Source organism: Ascochyta rabiei, chromosome 1 (genome assembly GCF_004011695.2).
Source record: "Ascochyta rabiei chromosome 1, complete sequence".
In the NCBI taxonomy this organism is placed as follows: Eukaryota; Fungi; Ascomycota; class Dothideomycetes; order Pleosporales; family Didymellaceae; genus Ascochyta; species Ascochyta rabiei.
The window spans coordinates 3,105,443-3,133,340 of NC_082405.1; the positions used below are offsets into that span (position 1 = coordinate 3,105,443).

The 27,898-nt window shown below is 51.2% G+C and overlaps 8 protein-coding genes across 8 annotated transcripts, besides 12 other annotated features; 4 read left to right on the top strand and 4 right to left on the bottom strand.

Annotated features, from left to right (window-relative positions):
* Positions 1–1,110: 1,110 nt before the first annotated feature.
* Positions 1,111–1,160: a tandem repeat.
* Positions 1,161–1,527: 367 nt separating this feature from the next.
* Positions 1,528–3,246, top strand: EKO05_0000941 (uncharacterized protein; the record flags this gene model as incomplete). The annotated part of the gene is made up of 4 exons (XM_038936699.1): positions 1,528–1,716; positions 1,769–1,836; positions 1,889–2,175; positions 2,225–3,246. 4 exons carry the CDS (start codon positions 1,528–1,530, stop codon positions 3,244–3,246), a joined length of 1,566 nt encoding a protein of 521 aa, XP_038803482.1.
* Positions 2,958–2,988: a tandem repeat.
* Positions 3,247–3,780: 534 nt separating the features above from the next.
* Positions 3,781–3,928: a dispersed repeat.
* Positions 3,929–4,120: 192 nt separating this feature from the next.
* Positions 4,121–4,153: a tandem repeat.
* Positions 4,154–4,514: 361 nt separating this feature from the next.
* EKO05_0000942 (1-phosphatidylinositol 4-kinase) lies at positions 4,515–8,136 on the bottom strand (the record flags this gene model as incomplete). The annotated part of the gene is made up of 5 exons (XM_059635533.1): positions 4,515–4,974; positions 5,028–5,950; positions 6,002–7,410; positions 7,457–7,807; positions 8,091–8,136. The coding sequence occupies 5 exons, from the start codon at positions 8,134–8,136 to the stop codon at positions 4,515–4,517; spliced, it is 3,189 nt and encodes a 1,062-aa protein (XP_059491516.1).
* Positions 8,137–8,633: 497 nt separating this feature from the next.
* Positions 8,634–10,753: a mobile genetic element.
* Positions 10,301–10,365: a tandem repeat.
* Positions 10,437–10,466: a tandem repeat.
* Positions 10,722–10,766: a mobile genetic element.
* A 352-nt stretch (positions 10,767–11,118) lies between these two features.
* Positions 11,119–13,455, bottom strand: EKO05_0000943 (1-phosphatidylinositol 4-kinase; the record flags this gene model as incomplete). Its single annotated transcript, XM_059635534.1, has 2 exons — positions 11,119–11,970; positions 12,022–13,455. The coding sequence occupies 2 exons, from the start codon at positions 13,453–13,455 to the stop codon at positions 11,119–11,121; spliced, it is 2,286 nt and encodes a 761-aa protein (XP_059491517.1).
* Positions 13,456–13,786: 331 nt separating this feature from the next.
* Positions 13,787–13,830: a tandem repeat.
* EKO05_0000944 (uncharacterized protein) lies at positions 13,830–15,217 on the bottom strand (the record flags this gene model as incomplete). The annotated part of the gene is made up of 4 exons (XM_038936804.2): positions 13,830–13,966; positions 14,017–14,920; positions 14,974–15,080; positions 15,127–15,217. 4 exons carry the CDS (start codon positions 15,215–15,217, stop codon positions 13,830–13,832), a joined length of 1,239 nt encoding a protein of 412 aa, XP_038803484.2.
* Positions 15,218–15,258: 41 nt separating this feature from the next.
* Positions 15,259–15,296: a tandem repeat.
* A 438-nt stretch (positions 15,297–15,734) lies between these two features.
* On the top strand, positions 15,735–16,744 carry EKO05_0000945 (uncharacterized protein; the record flags this gene model as incomplete). The annotated part of the gene is made up of 3 exons (XM_059635535.1): positions 15,735–15,904; positions 15,957–16,252; positions 16,302–16,744. The coding sequence occupies 3 exons, from the start codon at positions 15,735–15,737 to the stop codon at positions 16,742–16,744; spliced, it is 909 nt and encodes a 302-aa protein (XP_059491518.1).
* Positions 16,745–18,238: 1,494 nt separating this feature from the next.
* Positions 18,239–19,684, top strand: EKO05_0000946 (uncharacterized protein; the record flags this gene model as incomplete). The annotated part of the gene is made up of 1 exon (XM_038944843.1): positions 18,239–19,684. One exon carries the CDS (start codon positions 18,239–18,241, stop codon positions 19,682–19,684), a length of 1,446 nt encoding a protein of 481 aa, XP_038803486.1.
* A 252-nt stretch (positions 19,685–19,936) lies between these two features.
* On the top strand, positions 19,937–20,527 carry EKO05_0000947 (Glutamate-1-semialdehyde 2,1-aminomutase; the record flags this gene model as incomplete). The annotated part of the gene is made up of 1 exon (XM_038944844.1): positions 19,937–20,527. One exon carries the CDS (start codon positions 19,937–19,939, stop codon positions 20,525–20,527), a length of 591 nt encoding a protein of 196 aa, XP_038803487.1.
* A 520-nt stretch (positions 20,528–21,047) lies between these two features.
* Positions 21,048–21,323: a mobile genetic element.
* Positions 21,190–21,235: a tandem repeat.
* Positions 21,324–21,995: 672 nt separating the features above from the next.
* EKO05_0000948 (uncharacterized protein) lies at positions 21,996–23,759 on the bottom strand (the record flags this gene model as incomplete). Its single annotated transcript, XM_038936830.1, has 2 exons — positions 21,996–23,316; positions 23,368–23,759. 2 exons carry the CDS (start codon positions 23,757–23,759, stop codon positions 21,996–21,998), a joined length of 1,713 nt encoding a protein of 570 aa, XP_038803488.1.
* Positions 23,760–27,898: the final 4,139 nt, after the last annotated feature.

Genomic DNA, 27,898 nt, shown 5'->3' on the forward strand with positions numbered 1-27,898 from the left:
ACGTGTGGATAGCTTGGCACCCTTCACAGGTCGAAAGTGATGCAAGGAATCCGGAAGCCAGGGTGGGCGGGTGCACTTGATTGCGGTCGCACTGATAGCGCACGGTGAGTCCAGGCCTGCTCAGCGTGCGTGTACTGTGCAGTCGCTGTGGTGTTTGCTGCAGCAAGCAGGTACCCCGGGGCCTCGCAGATAGCAGGCGTTGGCAGTGCAAGGATGGGTGCCGGGGTGGGTAATTGCAGGCGTGTCAACGCAGACAGGCGACATGGTTGAGAAAGCGGCGGATCAGCGCACCCTTTGTCCCGCTGGCATAGGCGCCATGGCCGGTTTGCGGGCGAATCGCAGCGCGGCCAGGCTCCTTTGATCCGACGATGCTGCCAGCCGGGGGGTGCACTGGGCGTCCGTCAGCAGTGGCTTTTCCCGTAAGCCGCTGCCGCGGGCGTCGAGCCAGTGTGCAACGGTGGATCTGGTAGGCGTTAGATTAGGCGGCTGATGACTGCGCACTGGCAGACGTCGTGGGCACCTAGCGCTGTCTGGGGAAATCGTGCACGGTCGCGCCAAACGCGAATGCGGGGCGTGGGGAGCACCGTTCACCACCCCACTGTGGGCCAGGCTAGAGGGGATCCACGCTCCGCACTCGCAAAATGCGGGGAGGAAGACGTTGGACTTGGACGTTCGATGGCCAGGTGGCGACATGAGCGTTGGCACACGTCGCACAGGCGCGGGCGTTCGGTGCGACGGTCAGAGGCGCACCGGCAAAGCTTCGATTCCCTGCCGGCTGAAGAGGCATTGATGCATGGACGCACCCTCGCCTGCCCGCAGCCCTCGCCCGCGTCTGCGTGCTGCTTCGGCCTGGGGGAGCGTCGTGCCAAGGTCTTGGCTGGCTGGAGAGGCGCGACGTGCAGAGCGCCCAGCCTCGACCACAGCGCCGCTCCCAGGGTTCGAGCACCACTTCCATCCAACACTTACCAGATGCATGCTCTTGGCCCGGCCACTGGCGCCGTCGTGGCTGCCTTGATAGTGCGTCTGGTGTTGGTAATCCCCCGTCGAGGCACCGGTACGCACTCCTGCCTGGGGGACTGGAGGCTGAAGCAGAGCTTCTACCAACAGACAGTGCGCTGTGCCTGTGTCTGTGCCTGTGTCTGTGCCTGTGCCTGTGCCTGCTGGCTGGACGGGAGACCACACAGTCTCGTCGTGTCTACTGCCCAGCCTGGCACTCTCGTGCAACGGCTTTGTCCTGCATCCAATGGCCCGGAGCCAGATGCTCTCGCAATCTCACTCCGCCACGCTCAGACGCTTCCTTTCCTGTAAACGGGCCAAGCAGGATCCGCCTCTCGCCCAACCGCCCCCATGGGGACCCGCGACCCGTGGATGCGCTAGCACACACGCACCCTTGCCCAGAGCGCTGGTCCTGCACCGTGTTTGACGCGCTGCGTGAGCACTGCGAGTACATAAAGAGACCGCCGCCGCCGCCCCTTCTCCCGTGCTGCACTGCAACACCCCCGTATCGCTCCCACACCATTCGCCATCATGGTTGCTGAGAAGAGCACGGCCACAGGCCTGGACGTCGCTGACCCCCACACCACCCTGCCCGCTGACAACGAAAAGTCGGCCGCCGTCTACGCCGACAACTCAGATGTCAGCTCCAGCGGCGTCGGTGAATACGACGATCTGCCCGACCCAGATGTTGGCAAGAGCGACGAGGAGCGCGCCCGTCTTGTACCTTGCTCCCTGCACCCTTCACGGATAGCCCCTTGCTGACTCCGCCCAGGACAAGGCGCTCGTCTGGAAGATGGACTGTTGGCTGATCCCATGGCTCTCGCTGCTCTACCTCCTCTCGTAAGTGAGCCCATTCAGCATCGTCGAATAGAGCGCTTGCTCACGCTTCCAGCTTCTTGGACCGCACAAACATCGGTAACGCTCGTGTGGCCAAGATGGAGCCGGACCTGCACATGGGCGGCCGCGACTACAACAACGCCCTCACCATCTTTTTCATCTCCTACGCTGGTTTCGAGCCCCTGACCAACATCCTGATCAAGAAGTGGTCCCCCCGTGTCTTCTTCACCTCCATCATCCTCGCCTGGGGCATCATCATGACCCTCATGGGTGTCGTTCACAACAAGGCTGGCCTCCTCGCCTGCCGCTGGTTCCTCGGCATCGCCGAGGCTGGCCTTTTCCGTAAGCTCAACCCTCTCTTCGACGGGCCGCCGTGCTGATCCATCCGTAGCGGGCGTGAATTACTATTTGAGTTGCTGGTACAAGCGTCAGGAGCTCGGTCTCCGTGCCGCCATGTTCTTTTCAGCTGCTGCTCTCGCTGGTTCCTTTGGTGGTCTGCTCGCTGCGGCCATCTCCGGCATGAACGGTGTCGGCGGCTACGCGGGATGGCGCTGGATCTTCATCATCGAGGGCCTCATGACTGTGGTCGTTGGCTTCGTCTGTTGGTGGATGACCTTCAACTTCCCAGACACCGCCTCTTTCCTCACCGCCGACGAGAAGCTCCGCGCACTCCGTCGCCTCCGTGCTGATGGCCAGTCCCGTGCCACCATCGGCCACATCGACCGCCGCCACGTCTACGCCGCACTCACCGACTGGAAGACCTGGGGCTACGCCGTCATCTACATGGGCTGCCTTTGCCCCCTGTACTGCTTCTCGCTCTTCCTCCCCACCATTCTCCTTGGCATGGGCTACACCGGCACCAAGGCCCAGCTCATGTCGGTTCCTCCGTACGCGGTGGCTGCTGCCATGACCGTGGTCACCGGCTTCATCGCCGACCGCACAAAGTGGCGCGGCTACTGCAACATGGTCATTGCGCTCATCGGCTGCCTCGGTTTCGCCATGCTTCTCGCCACCGACAACGTACACGTCCAGTACGCGGGTACCTTCCTCGGCGCCGTCGGCATCTACCCGACCGTGTCCAACACGTTGACGTGGGCCTCCAACAATGTCGAGGGCTCGCTGAAGCGCGGCGTCATGGTCGGCGTCGTCGTCGGCTGGGGCAACATGAACGGCGTCGTCTCCTCCAACATCTACTCGGCCAAGGAGAAGCCACGCTACTGGACCGGCCACGGCATCGTGCTCGCCTACCAGTTCCTGTTCCTGTTCGGCGGAACCGTCTTCATGCACTTTATGCTCAAGCGCGAGAACAGGCTGCGCAAGGAGGGCAAGCGCGATCACTGGATCCACAACAAGTCCGTAGAGGAGCTGGAGATCATGGGCGACAACCGCCCGGACTTTTTCTACACCACCTAAGTGTTTCTATGAAAAGACCTTTTTTTTTGAGTAGTCTATATAGCTCATCTAAAGCACGCGCGTAGTTGTATAAACTTATTATTAGTAGATATCTTATACTTTCCTCTCCCTCTACTCTCTTAATTACAAGACTTTTACTAGATGATAACACCTAGCCTTGTCCCACACCACCTAAGTATATCTTTATAAAAACGCTCTTTTTTAGGACTCTAGGAGTGTTATAGCCTTATAAAGGTATATAGAGTATTGTAATATTATAGGTAGGAGATGTTTTATACTTTCCCTCTACTCTCTTAGTAAGAATTATACTTAGATATAACACTACCAGTCTTCTTCCACATTTCTTAGTATTCATATAAAGGCTCTTTTTTTAGGAGTGTTATAGCTCTATAAAGGTAGGTAGGTATACACGTAGTTGTACAAACTGATTATTGGTTACTAGACATCTTTCCGCTATCGAAGTATACATACATCGCATCCACCAGCCCCTTGACGTGAGCTGAGAACGTTGGGTTTGTCAGGTCGACAGGATTCGGCGTGTGGCAGAACGTCTACCTCTGGCTTGGCATTATTGGCAATAAGTACCGCTCTGGCCTCACGACTCACGACTCACGAATCACGATCCAAGTGAGCATTGCGACCCTTTTTGGCATGCTTGGCACGGTGGGCAGAGCTGTGTCCTGATGGGGTTGGGGTCAGCTGCCGTGTCTGGGCGGTCGTGGTTCCTATATGCATCGCACGGGGTGGTGAGGCTCTTATACCACACTCCCGCCACATTCCACCTGTGCTTAGCGCTCCCCACACTTTGGATGCACGGCCTCAGCCGCACGTTTGGGATTCTCGGCAGCCGCGCGCGCCGATCGTCGTGGCTGGAGGCTGGGCTGCGGGGCTGGGCTGGGCTGGGGTGTTCATGTGATGTGCTCTGAGGCTGGGGAGGAGAGTTGATCGGGCAGGAAAGGGAAGCGGGGGCGAAGACGGCCATGTGGGGTGGTGCGGGCTTGGAGAGTATGCGTGGTGTTGTATTGTGAATGCATGTGTCGTCAAGTGATGCTGACTCCATCACCGAGTCTATGAATGCTGAGAGAGGAGACTGAGACATCGCTCCAGATACGCCACGCCAACGGTTGGATGCCGCGGACGCTTGATCGCGCCAGAGAACCCCCGCTCCCAAGTAGATTTTCACCTCCCACGATGATCCAAGACGCTCGTATACACCCATCCAGCATCGTGTAGACACTCAAATTGAACGACGTCATCCCAGTCTTCGCTCATCTGAACAAACTCCTCAACTCCTCCAGTCTCTGCTTGGTAGCCTCGCCCTTGCTCTTCCTTTCCCTCGCCATCGTCAAATCTGCAAGTGCTTTCTTCTTCTCCTGCAGCACCAACATCTTCTCCTCGAAGCTTTTCTCCATGATGAACCTCTTGATCGTAACCTCCCTATCTTGACCCAAGCGGTGCACGCGATCAACGGCCTGCGCCTCAGCAGCAGGGTTGAACTGGGGCTCCATCATGAACACCTTGTTGGCGGTGGTGAGGTTGAGACCGAGACCGCCGGCGCCGATGGAGACGAGCATCACGCGGATGGAAGGGTCTTCGCGGAAGATGCGCATCGATTTGTCGCGGGCCTCGCGGGACAAGCGACCGTCAAGGCGGACATAATTGTGGGAGTGGTTCTTAAGCGCGATTTCGATCAGGTCGAGGTGGGTCGTCCAGCTGGAGAATACAACGCTGGAGGGGGTGTTGTTTAGTATTGTCATAATGTGATTAGGATATAGACTTACCTCTTGATCGGCCGCTCATCCGGATGATCCTGGCTCCACTGATGGAACTCAGCAAGATCGTTGAGGAGCGCCTGAGTCTTTGTGTGTGGACCGGCATAGCTGTTGATCTTCTTCGAGAGCTTAGGGTCCTTGCGCATCTTGTCGCGCTCATCGCAAAAGTCCTGGTATTCATCACGTGTGAGTTCAAATAGCGCAGGCTTCACTGTGTCCTCGCAAAAATGGCATTTAACCATGCCGTTCTCGAGCTTGTTGTCGCTATAGTCTGCGCTCAGCTTCTTCGTGTGTTTTGGGCAGACGATGTGGTAGCACGGTGTCATGTGGCCGATCAGGTTGGGGGGCTCGCCGTCCTCGTCCTCATCCTCGGTGTCAACATCTAAGACGATGGACTTTTGGCAGTAGGCACAGGTATCGCTGCTTGTCTGGCACAGTAAGTCGAGCATTTCGTACGCTTGTTGCCGAGTGAGTGACGGCAGATCTTCATCTTCGTCGCCAATCTCCATCGGCTGGTCGAACGACATGCCGTCAGTCGTCTTCAAAGCCTCTTCGCTCAGCAGATCACGACCGTGAGCGCAGATGAGTCGAAGGTTGAGAATGGCAGTCAGAATGCGTGCGTATGAGTGACCACCCATCTTTTCGCCTGCTGTGACGGCGTTGACTTTGCGCTGTGTATCTGTCTCGAACCAGTCGTGCAGCTGCTGCTCTGACGCGGAAAACTTCAACCTCACAATCATGTCGTTGCGTTTCGGTACTTCATCCTTGATGATCTCTTTAGTTCGGCGAATTGTGACTGTGCTGACTAGAAGCTGTAATTTGGGCACAACTTCTGGATCGGCGGCTTTGAAAGGGCTGAGGATGTAGTGGTTGAAGCCGTACGGGTCGTTGAATGGAGTGAGGTTGATGAAGTTGAACAGAGCACCAAGATCCTATGTAAATGATTAGTATTTGGCTGCAATAGTATGGCAAGTTGATGGTACCTCAAGACGGTTCTGGACCGGCGTTCCCGTGACAGCCCATCGTCGCTGTCCTGGAAGCGCACATGTGACTTTGGATTGTCTCGTAGGGTTGCGAATAGTGTGAGCCTCGTCCAGCACGATACGGAACCAGTTGATATACGGTAGTGCGCGCTTCCTGTCAAGTAGATCTTTGGCTATGATGTGATAGGTCGTGACGACTATATCGTGGTCCGCGAGCTCGTGATGGCTCATAGCAAATCGCTCGCTGCCATGGTAGCGCGTCCACTTGAGTGCGCTGCCAGCGGGGAAATGGTCTTTCATCTGCTCCTTCCAATTTGTCATTGTGCTGAGAGGACAGACGAGCAACGTAGCTCTGCTGTTGATGATTGGCTGTATAGCCTCTGGGTCCGCGTTCCGTTGAGGCTTCTTCGCGGCAAAGTCTCGGCCGTCCTTGATGGATGCGTCGTCAGCAACGAGTGAGAGCACGCTGAGCGTCTTGCCCAGACCCATCTCATCAGCCAATATACCGCCACGGCAAGACTTGGGCTTTATCTCGACCTCCTGTCCTGTTATGACGTGGATGAACTTCTTGCGACCATTGTCAAGGTACCGTGGCTTCCAAAGCGGGTCAGAGCTGTCTGACTCTTCGCCAGTTCGTTCTTGTTCCCTGCTCCACATGAAATATAGAGCCTGTTTCTGGTGAGGGTAAAGCTCGGTTTTGATGTGTGAAGAGGGTTCGCGCGTTGGCACCTCCTCAGAGCTGCCAACAACGGTGTCAAAAACATTTTGAACATCCTCGCGGATCTCATTGACGCTGCGCAAGACGTAGTTGTTTGTTGGCATGCTCGAAGCGTAGGCTTGGGCGTTCGAGTCTCTGTTGGGATCGAGGGTCGGGTGTTGCGGAACTCTCGCGGCGGTCTCCTGGGTCTGTGGGTTGAAGTAGTCGTACCTGTTGAGCTCCCACATCGGCCTTGTCAACTTCGCGTTCTTGTTCTTCAAGTACTTGCCAATTCCGTGAGCGTTCTTGCGCGGACAGTATAGCTGCAGAGTCATGGCAATGAGCCCGTGATGTGAGGCTCCAGGCGTGGTTGGTTCGTTATTCTGCCGCTTCCGTGGATCTGTCCAAGCCATCCACATCATGCCGCTGGTCTTCGCAGAATCTATGAGTGGAACGATGGCTTGCGCAGTCTTGTTGTCAACTCTGCCGAATTCCTTGCCTGCAGCATCGGTGACAAGAACCGTGAGATTTGTTCGCTGACCAGCCCTCCTGAAAGCTACCTTGATCCTACCTAACGCGCCGTGGTTGCCAATATACTTCTTCGTGTCGGGAAACGGCACAGTGTGCATCATGATGTATGCCTGCTCAACTTTTCCGATGCAAATCATTTGTGACATATTATCCTGAACAACTTCGACTTCATCATCGTCGCCTGGGAGGGGTCAGTACAACCCAAGGACAGGAAACGGACTACATACTCATCGTAAGGTCAACCTGTGGGGGTGGAGGTATAGGCGTGTGTCCGTTCTTGTTCAAATCAAGAGCGCTGCTGCCACTGAAGTGAGAGCTGTTCGACGAGGCTTTCTTCCGCTCCTGCTCGTCGGCAGTCTTGACGCGCTTCGCAGGTGAGGCTGTTCGCTCCTGGACGTTGTGCAGGCGCTCCACAAGCGATACTTGGCCAGCAGTGGTGGGATCGGCCCGCCCACGCTCAACCTCTTCTCCGTTGGATGATGCTGGCCGCTTGGGCGCTGACTTGGGATTGAGAAGTGCTGTAGGATCAAAGCGAGGAGTTGCTGAGGGTGTCTGGTTTTGTTGCGCAGCTTGTTCGCCTGAAAAGTGGGGCATTAGCTCGGTATCAGGGTACGTTGTATCAGGTAGCGGAAGAGGCGGTGCAGGGAACATGAAGCTATCGGCGGTGTCAGGTGATGCAGATAACCATTCCTCCGCGGCATCGAGTGGAGTTGTGTGTGAAGGTACGTCGTAGGACGGATCATCGCCCATGTCAAAGTCGATATCGTCCGCACTCATAATGGCTGATGATATTCGAAAGTCGGAGAATGGAAGAGAGGGTGTAGATGGATGGGAGAAAGTAGAAAGGGAAAGAAAGGTTACCTTTCTTGCGCGCCCCACGGGGGTCAAGTAAGAGAGCGGGATTCATAGTGTACAGGTGCAAACAGACGTGTTGTTACAGGTGAGAGAGCGCTCCCAGGCTTCAAGAAGGGCGGCTGACAGATTCTCAGCCTTTTCTGCGATACCTCGATGCTCGCTGGTACAGCGCATCTAACATCGAGATGCCAAGGGTTTGTATGCTCGCTGCTGGAAAAGAGATATGCTTGAAAGATGTCTTCAAGATCAAGGGAGACTGTACTGGAATGGCTGGAAGTGCTGAAAGCCTGCGGAATCGATCGTTGCCGCGTTGAATCCCTGGCGTCGACGCAATTTGAGGTACAGGTCACGCGCCACTCAGATCCGGGGGCCGTGCAAGTGAAGGTAGAGGATTTGGCAGCAAGGTCCGTGGTTGTTTCATGTCGCGAATCGGCCAACAGAATGTCAGAGTATGCGCTGATCAGACATGCATGATGGAAACGGCACGCTCTTTGTGTGATAAGTGCCGCTGCAGCGTGTCGACCTTTCACGTTCTGTTGAAGATGGCACTACCGTGTCTGTGCGCGCAACAACCAGAGTCGCGCAACAACTGAAAACCACCTTAACGCTTAAAATTAGATAAGGCTATAGAGCCACCCACAACAGCTATTATTTTATAATTTTGTAGTGTAGTACTAATTAATTACTTACAAAAAAGATGTACTATTTAAATTTGGCTAGTAACTTAACGTTGCAGCTACGTGATGTGGTTTTAAGTAGGGGAGCTAGGGACAGTAATAGGGGACTACAACTACTAACATTATCCCTAGGACTATGTTTTTAACACTTTTTTAGCTAGGTTGCTTATAAAGCTTTCTTTTTACTCTTTTAAGGTAATTATATAGCTTTTGCAGCATTAAGCTCTTATTATTAATGCTGCTTTTTAGCCTCCTGTTTAGCCTTCTAATTTACTGTATTAGCCTTCTTCTTCTTATGTACTACCTTAGCTGCCTCTTACGCTACACGCCTCTCCTCCTTCTCCTTCTCCTTAACTAGCTTCTTAGCAGCTGCTACTTCCTTACTAGTAGCTTTTCTAAGCCTCTCCTCCTTCTTCTTATATTGTCTAACTTACTTACAGAAGCATGCTTTATTAACCTTTCTAGGTAACTAGAACACTGCACTACTATAGTACTTCTACTGTTGCTGCAAGTCTAAGGTTTTACTCTTCTTTTTATGCTTCTTCTACGTCTTTAGAGTCTTTTTAAGGCTACCTATCTTATACTAGAGGAGTAAGGTTTTAACTAAGATATAGTAGATTAATTGTCTTATCTTTTTAATGTTACTCTTACTCTAGTTTTTAACTACATGCTGCAACAACGTCTCTATTTTAAGCTAATCCTTGTTGCTATAAACAGATAATAAGGACCTATCTAAATCTAAGCTCTCTAGTGTTTTAACAAAGTAGTAGAGGATAATGTTAGGATTAAGTAGATAGATACCTATTACCTTAAAGGACTTAAGTATTAGCTTTTTAGTAAAGCTACACATCTACGCTAGCCAGAATAGGTAGAAGAAGTCTACTCTAGTAATAGGTGCGTTATTTTAAGCCTTATAGATGTGTGTTATAACTACTTTTAAGTATGCTGTTAATAGAGGCTTAAACAGTACTATATTAAGTAGCTAGAGCGTTTAGGTTAAGTAAGAGGGAAGAATAGCTAGGAGGATCTTATAGTTATTATAGTACTTAATAAAGTCTATTATTATATAGAATCTGTAGCTATCTAGTATTAAAAGCCTCTACTTTCTTTATACTTTCTCCTTAGTGTAGTAATTAAACACCTACTTAAGCTAGGCAAGGCCTATATCCCTATTTGTCTACCCTAAGAAAGATAATATAACTATTATAGAGTGTTTTCCTAGCTTAATTTTAGCTACCTAGTCTAATTTAATACTAGTGTTAGCTAACTTATAGATAATGCCTAGTAGTAGTACTGTTCTATTACTACACACACACGCTATAAGCATCTACTAAGCTTAGTTACTATCCTAGATAGATGCTTTAATCTCTTTCTTTATCTACATATGCTTACTAAACATATGTTTTATTCTACCTATAATACTAATTATAAAGCCCTTCTTATCTATATTATATATGTAGTAACCCTTAATAGAGTATTTAGAGATTTTGTGCTATAGTAGGTTAAAGTAGAGCGTATATTTATTATAGGAATTAGCATTATAATATAGTTAATCTATTCTAGTAAAGTAATATAAGATAAGATAGATAGAGTACTTATTAATAAAGCAGGTAACCTAGCTCTTACTAACTAGATTTTAAGCTACTAGCAACGCAAAATTCTAGATTATCTCTCTAGTAGGTAGTAAGTAATAAGTACTAAGTAACTCTATATACTTTATAAGCTCTATCTCCTATTATAGCGTTAAATGTTGCTAGTTAATATCCTTAGTCTCCTAGGAGTCCTAAACGTGCTTATGTCTCTAAGCTAGAGTTATGCAGTTAACGCTGAACCTAGTAGCAAAATGCTGATACACAACTTTTTTACCTAGTTTTAGCACATTAATTACTGTAAGCGCTTTGTTAATAGCTGCTATAGTTGTTAAGTTATAACATGTTAAAGTATAGTGTAGTTGTGATAATTTGGTTGTTGCGCGACTCTGGTCGTTGCGCGCACGGACACGGTAGCTACACGGCCCAAGCGTCTGCTGCCTGCGAGATCAGATGACGCACTCATGTTTGCAACCACTCTCTACGAAATCGCCCACGCGTGGCACCAAGACCCCATTTCGTCAAAAGCTTCCGTATATTTTTTATTTATTTTTTGAAACCGACTCTGGTTTGAAGACCGCAAGAGTATCCAAGACTTCTTTAGGTAGAAGCTGTGCGCCACCTCGGAGTCTATGTGTTACTACAACAATTGTATGATGTTGCTACAAGGTTGCACCAACCGACGCCTTCATGCAAAACGCCTAATCCAACGCCCGCTATGCGAAGTGCCTCCCTTTGCTCGTGAAATCATTGTTGCTGCAATGTTCCTCAACACCATGTGAATACTGGGTTCCTGCCCTTGACCATCTCAAGCCTCTCCACGATGACCTTTTTACGGTTGCCCTCCATGTCCTCGTTTGCCGCGTAACCCAAATCACCTTCGTCCTCGTCATAATCATCTCTACGGAGGTTGAGAGAAAATCTTCTCTGTCGCCTGCCGCTGTCGTGTCGGGGCATGTCATAGCTCATACGCGAGCGATGAGCGGGTCTTCCATTAGATTTTGGCAGCTTTCGACTAGGCCAGGGCAGGTCATTCACAGTTGCTGGGGATTGTGGGCCATCTCTGTTTAGTGGGCGATCAGCACGTCGAGCGTCCAACGATGAAGAATCGCGGGTGAGATTGAAGCGGTTCTCGTGTGTGGAATCGAGAGGCGGAGAATTCATGAGAAGGTCGGGTTGTGGTTTCTGGGGTGGCGTCTGCAGAGCTGTGATGTCCATCTCTTCGTGTTCATCGTCTAACATCTTATGCCGGCTAGGCTGTTGTTTCCGCCGCATTTCAGCTGAAGGCGCACGCAAAGGGACTGCGATGGGTATCTCGACAATATCATCCCAGACGCACACACGGGCTCGTCTTGTCAGCTCCAGTGGGCCGTGATCAGGTGTTTTGAGTGTCTCTACAACGTTCCATGCCTGTCCCTTCATGACCGCAATCTGTTTTGCGTACATGCGCTCCTTGAAGTCTGCATCTTGAGAGAAGCACTTCCTAAGCGCCGTTTGTGTGTCACTCCACCATTTCTTCGACGTGAGGAGCGGTAGGAAATGCCGGCGAGTGGCTTCGGAGAAGGGTTGTCCGATTAAGGAAACGGGCAAGAAGAGCCAACCGAAGGGATAGCTTCGCCACTGTCGCGAGATTAGCATCGTGGGTATAGAGTCGCATGCAGGACTACTTACTGCATCAGGGTGCTTCCAAGGCCAGGACAGGCTGTTGTCGATAGCACCGATCGTGACGCCTTGAGTAGGCCCGTTTTGCATGGGTGTATTAGAACGACTTGACGCCCTCATAGGCTCCCTACGCCCATATGGGTCCAGCTCTGACATGGACTGCCGGGAGTACTGGCTTGGCGCGCTTTCGCCGTCTTCCTCGTCGTTCAGTTTTGGCGGCTCAGCAACCATCGTAGCTTCTTGTGTCTTCTCGTCGATCTTGATCATCCAGTTGTCCAGTCCTCTGTCTGTGTTCCGCATGATGTAATCGAGAATGACCAACTTCTCCAGTTGTTCTCTGAAAGATTGCTGTAATGCCGGTGTCCATAATCTTCGTCGCCGCTGTGGACCAGGCGTACCCGGTCCCTCCTCATCGTCCTCGTTGTCGGACAACGGTCCACTCGGTCTGCAGTCCTCTGCCCACCTTCTTTTCTTTTTACGAGCAGCAGCGTTCATGCTCGAGGTATGCTGATCTGGCCAGGGATTCTCTTTCAGGAAGATGTTCGCATCTTTGAAGCCCTTCAGGAAGACTTGGAAGCTACCAGGCTTCTCTGGGAAGTGCTTCCCCTTTCTGTAGAAGGCGCGTCTCTCCCAAAAATCGTAGTAAAAAGACTTGGAAGAGAGATCGACGATGTCAGTGTAGGGTACGATGTGCGTGCGGAGTTGTGTATCGAGGACGTATGCGGCGGCTTCTGAGATGTAGCTGAGGTTCGGGATGAGGCAGGCGCGCCCAAAGAAGAACGGAAATAGATTGCGATGTATCCATTTTGTCCATTTTGGGTTGCGCGACGCGTATGGCTCCTCGTCCTTGGGTTTGAAGACACCCACAACCTTGCCCTGTGTGTTGCGCGCGAAGTAGCTACCCGAGCTGCCTTGTGTGATCAACTTTGGGTGGACGTCCAGCTCGATTGCTGTTCGAACACTTGCTACGATGTCGTCGAACTGCATCTTGGTCATGCGCTCTGAGGCGCCAGCCGCATCGTAGTCGAACGTGAGCGACTCTGCCGTCGCGGGCCGCACCCCATCTGGCGCCTGGAAGACCGAGTGATGAATCTCAAGCTGCTCGTCATCTGGACCCTCTTTCTGCTTCTTGAACTTGAACTTTTGTGCAATCTCGTCTGCCCAGCGCTCGAATCGCGCGTTTATAGCTTTGATGTCGACGCCTGAATTGGCCCGGTGTCTCCGGCTGGTCGAGGTTCGTCGTGCGTTGGGCGATCCAGGGGCCGAGTCGCCGGGCATGCGCATGCGCGAGTCTCGTGAGGGCTGAATGGGGGCATATTGCGCATTCGACAGCGGGTTCTGATGGAACCCGTCCTCGGATGCAGCGTCCGAGTCCTCTTCCTCCTCCGCTTGCGCTATTCGAGCATAACCGGTCGTTGGCGGTCTTTTCGATTTGGGCATCATGGGAAAACGAAAGTGTTCGTTTGCAGAGACAGGGACATCTGGCTCTACGAAGGGAGCTGCTGGGAATGCTGGGGAACGAGGATGGAGCTGTCGCAGGGTCCTAGCCAATGGTTCACGCGTAGCGCCGCTGCTAGCTCCAGAGTCTGAGTCGTGGCTTGTCACATTGTCACATGCCCGCTGTTCATATATGCGACACGAGAGACGTCACTACGGATTCCGTCTACAAAAGCAACTGTGCGCGAACAAACAAAGTTCTAGTATGGTGGGGTATCACGGTCTACACGACAGAAGCAACGGCGCGCCCTCCCATTCCTTCTTAGCCCAGCATTGGCCAGCACCAGCACCAGCACCAGCACCAGCACCAGCACCAGCACCTAGAAGCTGTCGTCCAGGTCCACTTGACGTCTGACCACGCTCGGACTGTCGTCTTCCATTCCGTTTGTAGTATCTGTGAAGTCACCGCCAGCGGTCATGAGAAGATCGTCCACGATACGTCTACTAGCTTCTCGGGCTGCACAGGATTAGCGAGTTTCTTCAGAATTCAGAGCACGTGGCACATACCGGGTGTCTGCAACAGCTTCGTCTGCGGAATGTGGAACTGGATTGTCTTGGGCGGGCTGAAGTCGAGCTCGTCATCGTCGCTATAATCGACAAAGTCTTGGTCCCTTCCAGCGCTCATACGCTGCTTGCCTTTTGCAGGTGTCTGAATACTAACGCCTGGCGTGCGAGGCGTCTTCATAGGCGAGAACATGTCTGCACGCAGCTGGGGTGCCGGCGACGAAGGAGGTGATGAGTCGTCCCATTTAGGCAGCCTCGCATTGGCTGCAGCTCCACGAGGTGTGGGTGCAGCACGATGTGCCGCGCTCGGAGTCAAGGCGCCAGTCGGCTTGTACTTTCTGGGGCTGACGAGCGGTGTAGCCTGAACGCGGAATGTCTTGTCCAGGACGTGGTGCATGAGTGGGTCCTGATTGAAGTGCGGCTTCTTCGACGTTGTGGGCTGAACAAAGGGCGAAGAGTCAAAGCCCATCATATCAGGCAGCGCCTGCGACTTTCCAGGCGTGACTGGTTCGAATCTCGGCGTTCTTGATCCCTGCGGCCCAGCTCCGAGCTCTTCCCTGAGCGTTTCGTATGGCGAGGAGAGGCCGGCGAATTGCGGTGCCTCCTCTTCTGCGTCCAGCTCTTCACCGTCGCCGTTCCTGCCTCTCCGGAGCGACTGAGGCATTCCAGGCGTGCTGTGGCCCATGGAAGGTGAGTCGAGTGTCATAGTGTCCTCGGGCTCTCCGTGGGACGAGGTTGCCCGCTGAGGGGTAATGGCGCCCTCTCTTGTAGCGTGCCCTGTCATGGTCTCATCGTCCTCATACGTCACCGATTCGTGTGTATCGTCCTGCGCAATCGAATCCTCCTGTGGCGCCTCGTACCCTGACAACGACACGTTTGCGCTGGCTTCGAAGAACTGCTTCCAGAACTAGCAGGATTTAGTGACGCTGCTACGCGAGTAACGAGCGGTGGGGCGCGCACCTTTGACCCTTCCCAGACTGCCTCGGAGTGCTTCCCGTATTGCTCGATGATGGGCAGGATTCCCGTGGTGACGATGCGATGCGCGCGGCTGAAGTTGTGGTCGATTTCTGCTTCCGTCAGTCGCGTTGGTGGGGCAGTCGAGGGTTTGTTTACCCTGGAGGGTCAGGGTGATGGACTGCTCCAGCTTCTCCAATTCTTCTGTGAGAGACAGGCTGCGGTTCGGTGCCATGCTTTGGCGAGACATGGTGTTGGCTGTGTCGCCGTGCGTCGGTAACGTTGTTGACGCTGCAACGCGCATCTTGCTTCTGCACCTGCACCTGCACGTTCGCGAAAGGGGGCTAGGACCAAAAGGGAAAGCCTCCGCTTCCCCGCCGTCCTTGTTCCCGCCGCCAGCTTCATCCGGTCTGGAGATGTCGAGACCAACGTCGTGTGGTATTCCATGTTCGGCTATGGGCTCTGCGGAACAGGGCCGCTCTGTTGCAGATGGTCGACGCACGCCACAGAACCCGACTCCTACAGACGTCACCGTCCGGGTTACCTTATCCCGAGTAGCCGCTCCAGCTTCATGGAAAGCATCCGACTTGAAGGCGTGAGAGGGGTCGATGCCTCCCGCCTATCCGGTAGAAAGCTATCCCCTGGACAAGATCTAAATGCATCTCGTGCTGCTTCCTCCTCTTCTTGTGCGTTTGTGCATACCTACTCATCCTGTAGTGCACGTCTGAATTGCTAAATCGCTAAATCGCTAAATTGCTCTGCTGCTCATGATCATGTCTCTCCCTCTCCCAGCACGAACGGTCTGGCAAGCTTCGCCCAGAATCGCGACCTTGTCTCGTGTTTCGACCCAGACGCCACCATGGACGACGCGCAACTACGCGACGCCAGCAGCGAGAGAAAGCAGGACGGCGATTGTGACTGGATCATCGCGGGGAATGTGAGAACAACGTGGACGAACAAGTGCGATTGACCTAGTTGACAACCATCAGTGGTAAAGCTATAGCTCTGCGCTTGGCAAACGACGGATACGACGTGTGCATCAACGATGTTGTAGCGAACAAATCTGGCTGTGACGACGTCGTCAAGGAAATTCAAGCCCTTGGCCGCAAAGCCTTCACGTTTACGGCCGACGTGTCGAACCTGAACGAAGTGACGGACCTAGTGCAAGCATCCGTTTCGGAGCTGGGCCCGCTGAATACCATGGTCGCGAACGCGGGTATTGCACAGGTGAAGGCTCTCTTAGATCTCACCGAGCAGGACTTTAAAAGGATGTTTGAGGTCAACGGCAAGTTTGGCAAATGGCCGTAGCCTTTCTTGGTACTAACTTGAAGTAGTCTACGGCGTATTCAACTGCTATTCTGCCGCCGCAAAGCAGATGATCTCACAAGGCGCAGGCGGCAAGCTTCTTGGTGCGGCGTCTATCGTTGCATTCAAGCCTTTCGCACTTTTGTCCCACTATAGCGCCTCCAAATGGGCTGTACGAGGCATGACGCAAGCCTTTGCAATGGAGATGGCCGAGCACAAGATCACAGTCAACGCTTACGCACCTGGCATTGTCGGCACGGCAATGTGGGATCTTATTGACGAGAAGCTGGGCGAGAAGACTGGGGCAAAGAAAGGCGATACTATCAAGAAGTACACAAACGAGCTGATTGCGCTAGGCAGGACCAGCGTACCAGAAGACGTGAGCAGCACAGTGAGTTTCCTGGCAGGCAAGGACAGCGATTATATGACGGGGCAGACCATCGTCATTGACGGTGGTATCATTTTTACCTAAGGGCCTGTCTACTTTACACAATTTATCCAATTCTTGGATCCAATAATCAGATTACTCGGACGATTTAAGGGGTGTCTTGTAAAATCAGATAGGGGTGTCTACTTACATTATCTAATTACTAGTAGGGTTGTATTTTAGCTGTAGATGCTAATAAATAGTGTTGTTAACCTATGTTGTTAACTATATAAGGTATAGACAATTAGATAATTATAAAATCAGACTGCAAAGCTAAAATTAGGTTAGAGAGGTACCTGAAATTAATTGAGTTGTCTGATTATTGTTGCACGTGACAGCTGTGGTGCTGTAAGCACGTTAATCTCGCCTAGCTCTGCATTCTGTGGGTCTGATTGGCTAACACCTGCAACCGGGTAGAGCACTAACTCTCTTACAGATAGTCTCAAAATACTATACAGTACCATACAAATTACAGACTTAGACAAAGTAGACACCCCTATCCAATTATTAACGTGCCCTCACAACTCCTGCTGCGTCACCCCAGCAGGCACCGCCAGGTGCTAACTACGCTAAAATCGACTAAAACGCACCTACCACACTCTATAGAAATCGGATAAGTCGTGTGAAGTAGACAGGCCCGAGCACATCAGTTTTCAACGTGTTGGATCTATTTGTCAGAGCCCGGCTACCAATCGTGGGAAGCCAGACAACAAATTTCGAACAACTTAATGCCTATCTTGTAGACAGTCAAGACCAATCTGTTCGCCTCGTCAGTGACAGCGAAGTGCATCTGCACATGCGAACGTATGCCTTTACGTTCAACGTGTCCAACGTCTAGCGCCTTACGGGGTTATATAAAGACCAACTCTACCTCAGAAAGATTCTATCAAATCAATCTACAATACGGCATCAACAAACAGAAACACCCACGTCCCATAACAACATTGACCGACTATGTCACGATTTGGTGACCCCCAAGATAGGTATGGTGACTACCGCTATTTGCCTCCTCTCAATCTTCAAGAACGTCGGAACAGAGATCGTCGTCAGAAACACTACAAGCGAGAGGAAACTTTAGATCAGATGTTGAGTCTCATCAATCAGCTCGACGCTAAAGCTCAGATTTTGGAGGTTATAGATAGGGATAGTGGGGAGGATATGAGATTTCGAATTCAGAAGGTGAAGACTGAAGTCGAGAAGGTCCGCGATGCGGAGATTATGTGAAACTTATGAAAATCGGGCAACCTCTGGCGCCAACGCGCTATGAAACATCAGCTAGAATAAGATGAATGCGTACCAGGTTCTTTGCTTTAATTGTGAATTTTATTCGGGGCTCCCGGAAATTAGTTCATTAATACACGTTGTATGACGCCTTTGATAGGAACGAGCCGGATGCTTCCAGGAGCATCCGGGCTCCATCATGTACTATGTATCCTACAAGTTACGAGCAACCCCTTCCCCAATAAATTTGGAAACAAATAAATCAATCCAACGCCTTGACAGCTCTCGTACTTCATTGTTATCTGGATCTGTACAATCATGCGTTCGTTTACGTCAATCGCCGCTAGTGCGCTAGCTGCTCTTCCGCTGGCCATCGCTTCACCGGATCCGTCTCATAAACCTTACAACCTGAACGACAGCTTTTACAAGCCGGAACGTGTCATCAACACTGATGTTGTGATTATCGGTGGAGGCGGAGTTGGAACATACGCAGCCATTCAGCTCAAGGACCAGGGCAAGAAGATCGTGGTCATTGAGCAAAAGGCTCGGATAGGAGGCCACACTGAGACCTACACCGACCCGGAAACTGGCTATCCTATTGACATGGGGGTGAAGCTCTACCATGACGAACCTATCGTTCACGAATGGTTTGCCCGCTTCAACCTTTCCACATCTAAGATTGATTTCGGCCTCACTGCCGGCCCTGGGTCCCAGAACGTCGACTTTCGGACTGGACAGGTCTTACAGGGCCTGCCAGCTGCCAATCAAACGGCCCTAGCAGCAGCTCTGCAGCGCTACGCTGCTGTACTTCAAAAGTACCCACAATTGGATGGCGGCTTCTACCTCCCAGACCCCGTCCCTGAGGACCTGTATATGCCCTTTGGCCAGTTCGTGCAGAAATACGACATAGCGGATGCTGTTCAGTTCATCTTCGGAATCACGTCAGCTTTTGGCGATATCCTCGAGCTTCCCGCGCTGCAACAATTCCGTACCTTGTCTCTCAGTCTCATCGCAACCACCAGCAACTTTCAAACCAGCTCTGTCATGAACAACAGTCTTCTCTTTGAGAAGGCCACTGACGAACTCCTCGCAGCCAAATCGCTTCTTCTCTCCTCCAAGGTGCTTGCCACAGAGCGCATCAGCGAATGCGGCTCTGTGAAGGTCCTCGTCGATACTCCCAAAGGCCGCAAACTTATCATTGCCAAGAAGCTCCTGATAACCATCCCTCCCACTACCACTGCCCTTGCCAAGTTCGACACCAACCAAGACGAGTTAAGTCTCTTCAGTCAGTTCCAGGCCGTCGGATATTACACCTCTATCATCCGTAACGCCGGTCCCGTCAACATCACGCTGCAAAACCTCGCCCTCGACAAACCCTACGCTCTACCCCCGATGCCTGCCATCTACAACGTGAACCCCACAGCGAACCCGTCGCTCAGCCTCGTCTACTACGGTACCAAACTAGGCGAAATCGTTAGTGATGACGAGGCCAAAGCCGCCATCATTGCAGACCTGAAGCGTTACCAGGCCGCCAACGGCATCAACTCTACTGAGCCCGAGATTGTGGTTTTCAGCAACCACAGTCCGTACAACATGCTGGTTGGCTCTAATGCGACGAAGGCGGGATTCTACAAGGATCTGTATGCGCTGCAGGGACTGCGGAACACGTTTTGGAGCGGTGCTGCGTGGAGGGCACATGATAGCTCAAGTTCCTGGGCGTTCACGAAAAACAGTGTTTTGCCGGCGCTAATTGCAAGTTTGTAGAGATCTAGTGGGAAGTTGTTGAGGTATAGTTTACGTAATAATTAGGGTATTTTACGTGCCTAATCGCTTATTCCTCGAATACGAAAATTGTCACGCACGAACTTCAATTTAACGAGTGGAAGAGAACTACTCCAGCTAAGGATGAATTCTCATCAGACTTTTTATCGGTCTCTACAGAAAGTCTATCCTTATAGTGTCAAAGTGCTCAATGCCTTTGTATCTTGAGCAAGCCCCTCTTTGTCTCAAACCAACATGGAATTTTCGAAATGCCCACAGGCTGTCGCCTACTTGCTGTGGCCGTTGGCTTATGGTCTTCCGACCGGATTGAAACATGACAAATTACTAGTACATACCAACATTTTCGCTGTAAAGAGAATATCCTGGCCAAACACCACTGGCGTCTCCTTCTGGGGTGGCATCCCGTACGTCGAACCTCCCATTGGCGATCTTCGATTCCGGCCACCAGTAACCAAGCGCTCCTCGAACGAAACAATCGATGCGTCTTGGTTTGGACGATCATCTATCCAATATAGCAACGGCCCAAAACCGGTCTACTCGGAGTATCTCACGGGCTTTCTTCTTACCCCTGGTCAAGAGCAGAGCGAGGATTGCCTGACCTTGAGTATCTGGGCCCCGACTACAAGTAACAGCGATGAACCACTGCCAGTTATGATTTGGATTCACGGTGGCGGATTCACATCTGGTGGAAGTGCGAGCCCTTACAAGTACGGAGATCGACTTGCGAAGGACCAGAACGTCATCGTAGTCGCCATGAACTACCGTCTCAACATCTTCGGTTACCCAAATGCTGTTGCGCTAGATGGAAGGGACGTGAACACCTGAACCGGTTCTGCTGGATCATCGCAAGGTAGTTGAATGGGTCCACAGCAATATCGGAGCGTTCGGTGGAGATCCGGACCGTGTGATCGATCCTCTTTGGCCAGTCCGCCGGCGGAATGGCTGTCAACAAGTATGCTTATGCATATCCCGAGGGCCCCCCATCGTGAAAGGCTTCATTGCACAATCTGTCATCTAACCTGTCACTTTTACTGTTGACCAATCATAGCTGGCCAGTCGGAACCTCTCGCTTGTCTATGACGTAATTGTGTTCGTAGCAGTGAAGATCCGGCGTTCATTTCTTCAGCCACCAATATCGAAATATTGAACAAGTACAAGGGGGGTGCTTGCACTGAGCATCAAGTGATCTTTTACAAGAAGAAAACCCTGGCTATGGCAAAGCATATTTCTGCTCGGTTGAGGCACCCCCCTTGCACAATGCGTCTGCAAATGGTGGAAGATCGTTAACATTCGCGCCATAGCTTTTCCAACTACAAGGATCGTCAGCTCCGTGGTCGTTTCGCGAGGATACACTTGAGCTGACCAACGCTAAAGCTGACCTAACCACCAACTCACCGACTTAGTCTAAGCAACACACAAGAACACTAAAATCAAAATATTTGCAGCTGCTGCACTCTATAACATTAAAATATAATAGATTCTAGATTACCCTAACCTAAAGATAACCCTAACCTTAAGCTAACTCTAACCCTAGGATTTTGTTGTAAATACAATCCTTACTTGTTAATGTTATCTTCTAAATAGGTTTAGAAGATAATCCCTAGCGTTGGTCAGCTCAAGCGTGTCCTGTCGTTCTAAGCTTTCGACTATTCTGTTATAGGTCGATCATGAGGGTGCTTCGCTCGTGCCGTACAACCCAGCCGGACCGAATCAAAACGCTGTAGATGCCTTCACACGAAGTATTTCCACGTGTCCAGGGGCTCAAGGAGTTCTGTAAGTTTTCTTTCTCGAAGTACTTCTTTTGATACTGACTGATTTGTTAGTGCTCGAAAGAACTTTAATGTTCCCGTCTGGGGCGCTCGTTATTTTGGTGGACGGCCGAATTTGAACCCGCCATCGTGGCTTCATGCTTATAACTCATCCGACATCCCCATGGCTTTTGGTACTGCTGATTTTCTTGGATCCAACACACCCGCCGAGGCCGAGATGTCAAGATACATGCAGAGTGCATGGACGGCATTCGCAAACGATCCAGAGCATGGTCTGGGTTGGTTGACTTACAACCCACCTGCTAACACCCTGGTCAAATTGGGATTCGGAAAGAATACGCAGGCTTTGTTGGGATTAGGTAACGAGTTTGATGGATTGTGCTAGACAAAATATAATAAAACATGTACAACATTCTAGCTACCTCTACGACTCGGTCGTCAGGTCATGAGCCTACGTAATCTGGCAACGCGGCTTATCCTTACAACCTGAACAACTCTGTCCTGTGTTTAGTTCGAAGCGTAGCTTACACAAGGATGAACTTGCGACTATTCTCAGAAGACCTCTTCGCGATCGTACTGTTGTCCGTGCTGTTGCCCAATTGCAAAGCAAGCCAGTCCTCGAAAACACCGTAGGCTGTTTTGTCGGTCTGACACACCGTACCAGCAGCTGGCAGCGTCCCATCATTAAAGTAATCTGCAATTGCTCGGTTGGTGCAAGCCGAGGGATGGTTTCTGGTTCCATGGCCGTGTCCATTCTGTACCACCAACCGACTACTTGGAAAATTTGCTGATGCCTCATACGCGGTGCTTAGAGGTGTGATAGGATCATGGTTGCCGTTGACAAACAATATCGGATAGCTGGTGTTGATCGCGGTGAATGGCCCAGTGTAGCGCTCTTTGACCTCGAACTTCCACTGTGCACATGGCCAGATCTGAGGTGCGAAGCCATCAGAGAAAGTGCCTGCGGAAGCTTGAGCCAGCACCAATGAGTGCATATCTTCTGGGGTGTTGGCTCGGAAGGCTCCATCCCCACAAGTGATGCCGTGGAAGGCATTGCTACCTAGGTTCCAAGGTACTTCAGGTGTGGTAGAGTTGGAGGGTAAGGGTGTAGACAGTGCAATCCATTCGTCCCATGCTCGTCTCAGGGCTATGTCGACAATAATGTCGAGTTCGCCGAACTGCCTTGGGCGATACGCCGAAGCCAAAGTCGAATACTTCAGTATTTGGGAAATGGTAATACTGCCAGGCTGCCACCAAGGTAGAGGATGGTAGTCGTCGGGCATGAAGACTGGATCATCAAGTAGTTCCTGGAAGACTTTTGCGTACTCGTTATGCAGATCTTCTGGCGTCGCGTTCGGACCTGTGAAATTTGCGATTGGACACAGTTCAGAACCTACATTGACGCACTCAGTGAAAAAGTTCACCAGTGCACGCTCTGTGTCGCGCGTCACTGTAATCCAATGGCCGGCATGATAGTCGTCGAAGCGTACGGTACTATCGAGCACGATACGCTTGACTCGATCCGGGAACATGCCTGCGAATGTCTGGCCAAGGACGGTGCCATAATATATACCCCAATACTGGAGTTTGTCCTCGCCAAGTGCATCGATTATCTTCAACATGTCGCGTGCCACAAAAGGCGTGCTGATGTAAGGAGCAATGTCTGAGTTTCCAGGCGTGCTGGCGCAGTCTTCGGCGTATTTCCCGCCATCACGCCAGGCTTTCGCTTTGAGTACAGAATACATATCGTCTTGAGGTATCGTGAAGTTGTACTCTGCGCGCTTGTTGTTGGGTGAAGTGCTATTCGATTGGATGCAATAGAATGGAATGGTTCTGCCCGTGCCGCTAGGTTCGTCAGCGCTTGAAGAAGCATGGCTTTCGACGAAAGCATCTTACCGAGGGTCAAACCCAATAACATCATGATGCCCACCCAGATCGTTACGAATCGATGGTCCATCGGTGGCTATCCAATCTACACCACTTCCTCCAGGGCCGCCAGGGTTCGTAAGGACACTTCCCTTGAAAGGTTCCTTGGTTGCTTTGATTTTGATCAGTTGCAGATCAAGAAACTGGCCATTCTTGCGATTGGTGTAATCCAGGGGCACTGGCAAAGTTGCACAAAAGAGAGGTTCTGCATGTGCAGCCACCTCTAGCTGAATTTCTGAAGAGAAGTCAAGGTCGCATGGTGCCCATTTTAGTGAATTGGTGTCATAAGAGAGAGCAACATCCGCAGAAAATGCCAGGCTAATGGACAGGAATATTGAACTTGCAATTGCTGATCGAGGCATACTTGGTTTTGGTGGAAAAGACGTAAGGGAAAGCTGTTGGCTCAGTGATAGCCAACATGTCCTTGACACTTGATTCACCTAAATACTCAACAAAGAACAAAAGCCGCTATGATTAAGACACAGTTAATCGTACTAAGACTTACTGCTTACTGTGATTCTGATGGCTGATAGTTGCTTGGCCTACATGTTCTCCGAAACAGGTCTAGCGTCGGTGCATGTCAGCGTGGCAGTGCGCCTGGAAAAAAGCTCAGCTCCTCAGACTCTACTCTGAACGGTGTTTTGATTGGTCCTGAAGGAAGTAATGCACCTCTATTACTGCTCCAGGCGCTCAATCTGCGGATATACGTACTATGTTCTATTCTGGCGCATGCAGTGTTCGAGACGGTGAATGCGACGGCATTGTATTTCTGTGTGAGGGTTTTCGTCACAGATGCAAATGCATATGATTTCCGAATACTCAAAAAATAGCGCCCTTCAAATTGACTAGATGTTAGCAGAATTAGATCGGTAGGTACGAAAGCTTTTGTTGCCCAGCATTAAGCTTTGTGATCAACCGATAATGATCAGTCATTCATGATGAGGCAGGAAATATACCTTATTGATATAGTGTCAGGCTGAATCACATAATATGTATTTAGGCCCGGCATGCTACAAGTCCTGGCATATCATCTGATCTGCCATGCACCCCACGTATAGCAAAGACGTGATGAAACCAAGACCATGAAACAAAAACAACTAGAGCGAATCTTAGTGGGGGTGGCGAGCATGATTTGTCGAGTGAGCCGAGAGCACATAGGCAATACGATAATGGTGGAAGTTGCTACATACCAGTCTGGTTGACACAGACAATACTCTTGATCGTTTCTTAGCTACATCTTGAGACTTCTGCCTCCACTTGATATGCAGTTAGAATCCGTGTCCATTACGATCAGCATAGATCTGTCGTTTTGTTTAACGAACGACATCGTCGTTGCCAGAGACGGCAGCAAAATCGTCACGTGTGCGCAACTCCAGCAAAAGCTGCTGCATATCCTCGTCTCCTTCTTCAGCTAACGTCGTGAACCTATCCTTGTTATCCCTTAACCATGTGATCTCTTGTCCTGCTACAGGACGCTGAAAGCCCATCTCCACCGCCGTAGTCAACGCGCCCATGATCCAGACAGCTCTCAAGGTTTTGTCATATCTGCTCTGCGTAACTCCGTGCGATATGATCTCGTCCCACGCTTTCATGAGTTCTTGACAATGTTCGCCATACTGTTCGGTCGTGCGGGTCTCACTGACGCGAGTTCGCAGAATAGCACGGTTGTATTACCGCAGAACGCCGCCTCTGTAAACTTTCTGCGACGATACTTCCGTAAAATGAACATTGATAAAGAAAGAGGGCGTGTGGAAGCGCAAGCAGTGAATTGAAGTGAAAGCCTTTGCCAGAGCTTCTTGTTGATCATCAGTCAGTGGAACGACGTATTCGATGTCGTACAATGGCATGGCACTAGCTTTTTCTTTTGTTAAGAATGTCTCAAGAGCTGTAGTGGAGTGCGTAGTGGAGTGCGGTAGAGACTTGCGTGTTGTGACAGAAGTAATAGGAAATTGTTGTGCTTGAGTCGGATCAGAAATGGGCAAGCATTACTAATGAAATATTGATCATTGATTGGCCTATTACTTCGGTATTGATGAGCCGTTGCTAATGTCGTATATTTCCTGTTCTTGGGTGGTAGGTGTAGAGGTGTAGAAGCAGATAGATGTTAAGTGCTGGAAGATGCAAAAGTAGAAAGAGGTCAGCACTGCAATCTGTTAACGTTTTAGACGAGCACATAAGACCTGAATTCGCCCTTCATCAAAAAAATTTCAAGTCAATTACAATAATGGCACCCTTTCGCGTTGCTCATGCCGGTCTCTCAGCATCGGCGAAAGTCACATGGGCCGCGGACGCCCACCTTCCTTATCTGCTTTCCACCAAAGGCAAAAAGCACTACGAGGTCGTTGCACTTTTAAATTCGTTTGTTGAGGCCGCTAAATCAACAAAAGCCACCTTCGATCTTCCAGCTGACGTTAAAACATATGGCGATCCTTCAAAGCTCGCTGCCGATCCGAACATCGACCTAGTTGTCGTCAACACGCGTGCTGACGTGCACTTCCCTGTGGCTGAGCCAAGCGTTCGCGCAGGCAAAGGCCTATTCATTGAGTGGCCGCTCACAGAAGACCTGACGAAAGCGTTCGAACTAACTAGGGTTCAACTGTACCATAGCAGTGTCGTTGGTCTGCAGGGACGTGTGGTGCCTCTCACGTTGCGGTTGAAAGAGATACTGGCAACTGGTATTATTGGGAAGGTCCTCAACAGCGAGGTCCACGCATGTGGAAAACTCACGCCTCGAGACAGTCTCCCTGAAAGTCTGGCGTACTTCGCAGACCGCAGGGTTGGCGGACATCCGATCACTATTCACTACGGTCATATGGTCGATGACGTGCACGCTGTGCTAGGGGGATGAGATTTTTCCCACGCTATTGGACAGATACAGCGGTCCTCGTCGAATATCGTTGGCGCGAACGGGCAAGTTACCGGAAACGTGGGATCCGACGCACCAGATTCTTTTGTCGGTTCATGGAAGTCTGGAGGACGAAACGGTCATTACAGTCCCAGGAGCCACACTGGTGGCAACATTTCGCCTTGGCCTGCAGGTTAAGGGCAAACCAGATATCGCATGGACTATCAACGGCGAGAAGGGTGAGCTAAGGATGAACGCACCAGGGCCGTTTCTCCAGGCCCGCAACTCTTTCGACGGACCCATCGAGATCGCGCATCACGACCACGCGACGGACAAGGTGACAGAACTGGACTGGGATTGGCCTGAGTGGCAGAAGAACTTGGGATTGAGGGCGAGGAGTTGTGCCGAGCTTTACGGAAAATTTGCTGAGTGGATAGAGGATGGACGACCTGAAATTGTACCGGAAGGCATGCAGTGGCCGAGGCTGGAAGACGGTGTTGCGCTGATGATAGAGTTCGATATTCTCTACAGGCAGATCAGTCCATATTGGTGAATCTTCTCGACACAACGCAAAATCTTGCTGTTCTCATCCTTCAATCTTAAGTCTGACCTCATTTACGTGATTCCGCCTCGAACTCAGAGCTTGCGACTTACCGTCAATGGATGTCGCCTTTGCCGTCAGTACGTATTCGCCGGGCTCTAGTGCGAGTCTTAACGTGAATCTCTGCCAGCGGAAATCGATTCGAGGATCCAGGTTGGCCTCATGCCAACCATCGCGATTGCTAGCTTTGATCTCGACTTTTACTACACCGTCATAACTCCATGCCCAGCCTTCAACATTCACTGTTGACTTGCGAACAACAGTTTCTGGGGAAGGATGAGTGATCATTGAGTTGACGTCAATCTCCCAAACCGGCTTCATCCTGTGTCGGGGATCATCTTGATCTTCGACATTGTAGAATCGTGTCGTATATGGCCCCAATGCCCTTCCTTTGTTCAAGGTAATTTTGCTCAACCACTTCGTGCTGTTCGTACCAAACCAGCCTGGTACAACAAGTCTCACTGGTCCGCCCCGCTCACGGCCCAAAGGCTTTCCGTTCATGTTGTACGCGATCAAAACTTCCTCGCCTCGAGCCTTGTAGAGAGGCAGATCCTTTTGGTAGCAGTCTGCTTCTACATTCGCAAACGTGCCAGAATCTAAGCCTTCAGACCAAACATAGTCCGCCGATGGCAGCGGGCGGGCCATAGCAAGGAGGACGCACAGAGAAACCCCTGTCCAGGTGACGTTACCTACCCTCCAGAGAGCGATGGTCGCAGGTGCTAAAGGACTTCCGAAGCACTCGTGGACCGAATGAACACTAGTAGACGGTAGTTTCAGGAGTTGCTCGAAGGTAAGAGCGAACGGTCGTTCGACCAAGCCATCGACAACGAGCAGCCATTTCTCGATGTCAACGTCTACTGCACCCATGTGGATTGTTTGGAAAAGATGTCTCTCTTCGGTAACCTGCTCGAATAATATGTGTGGCCGAGGGGGGTGACGGATGTAGAAACCATGAGCTTGTGCTATGGCAGCTTCTCGTTCCAGGCCTTTCTCCGGAACGGATGACACGTTGTAGCCATCGAGGCGAGCCATTTGAAGATCGCAGCTTCAGTAGC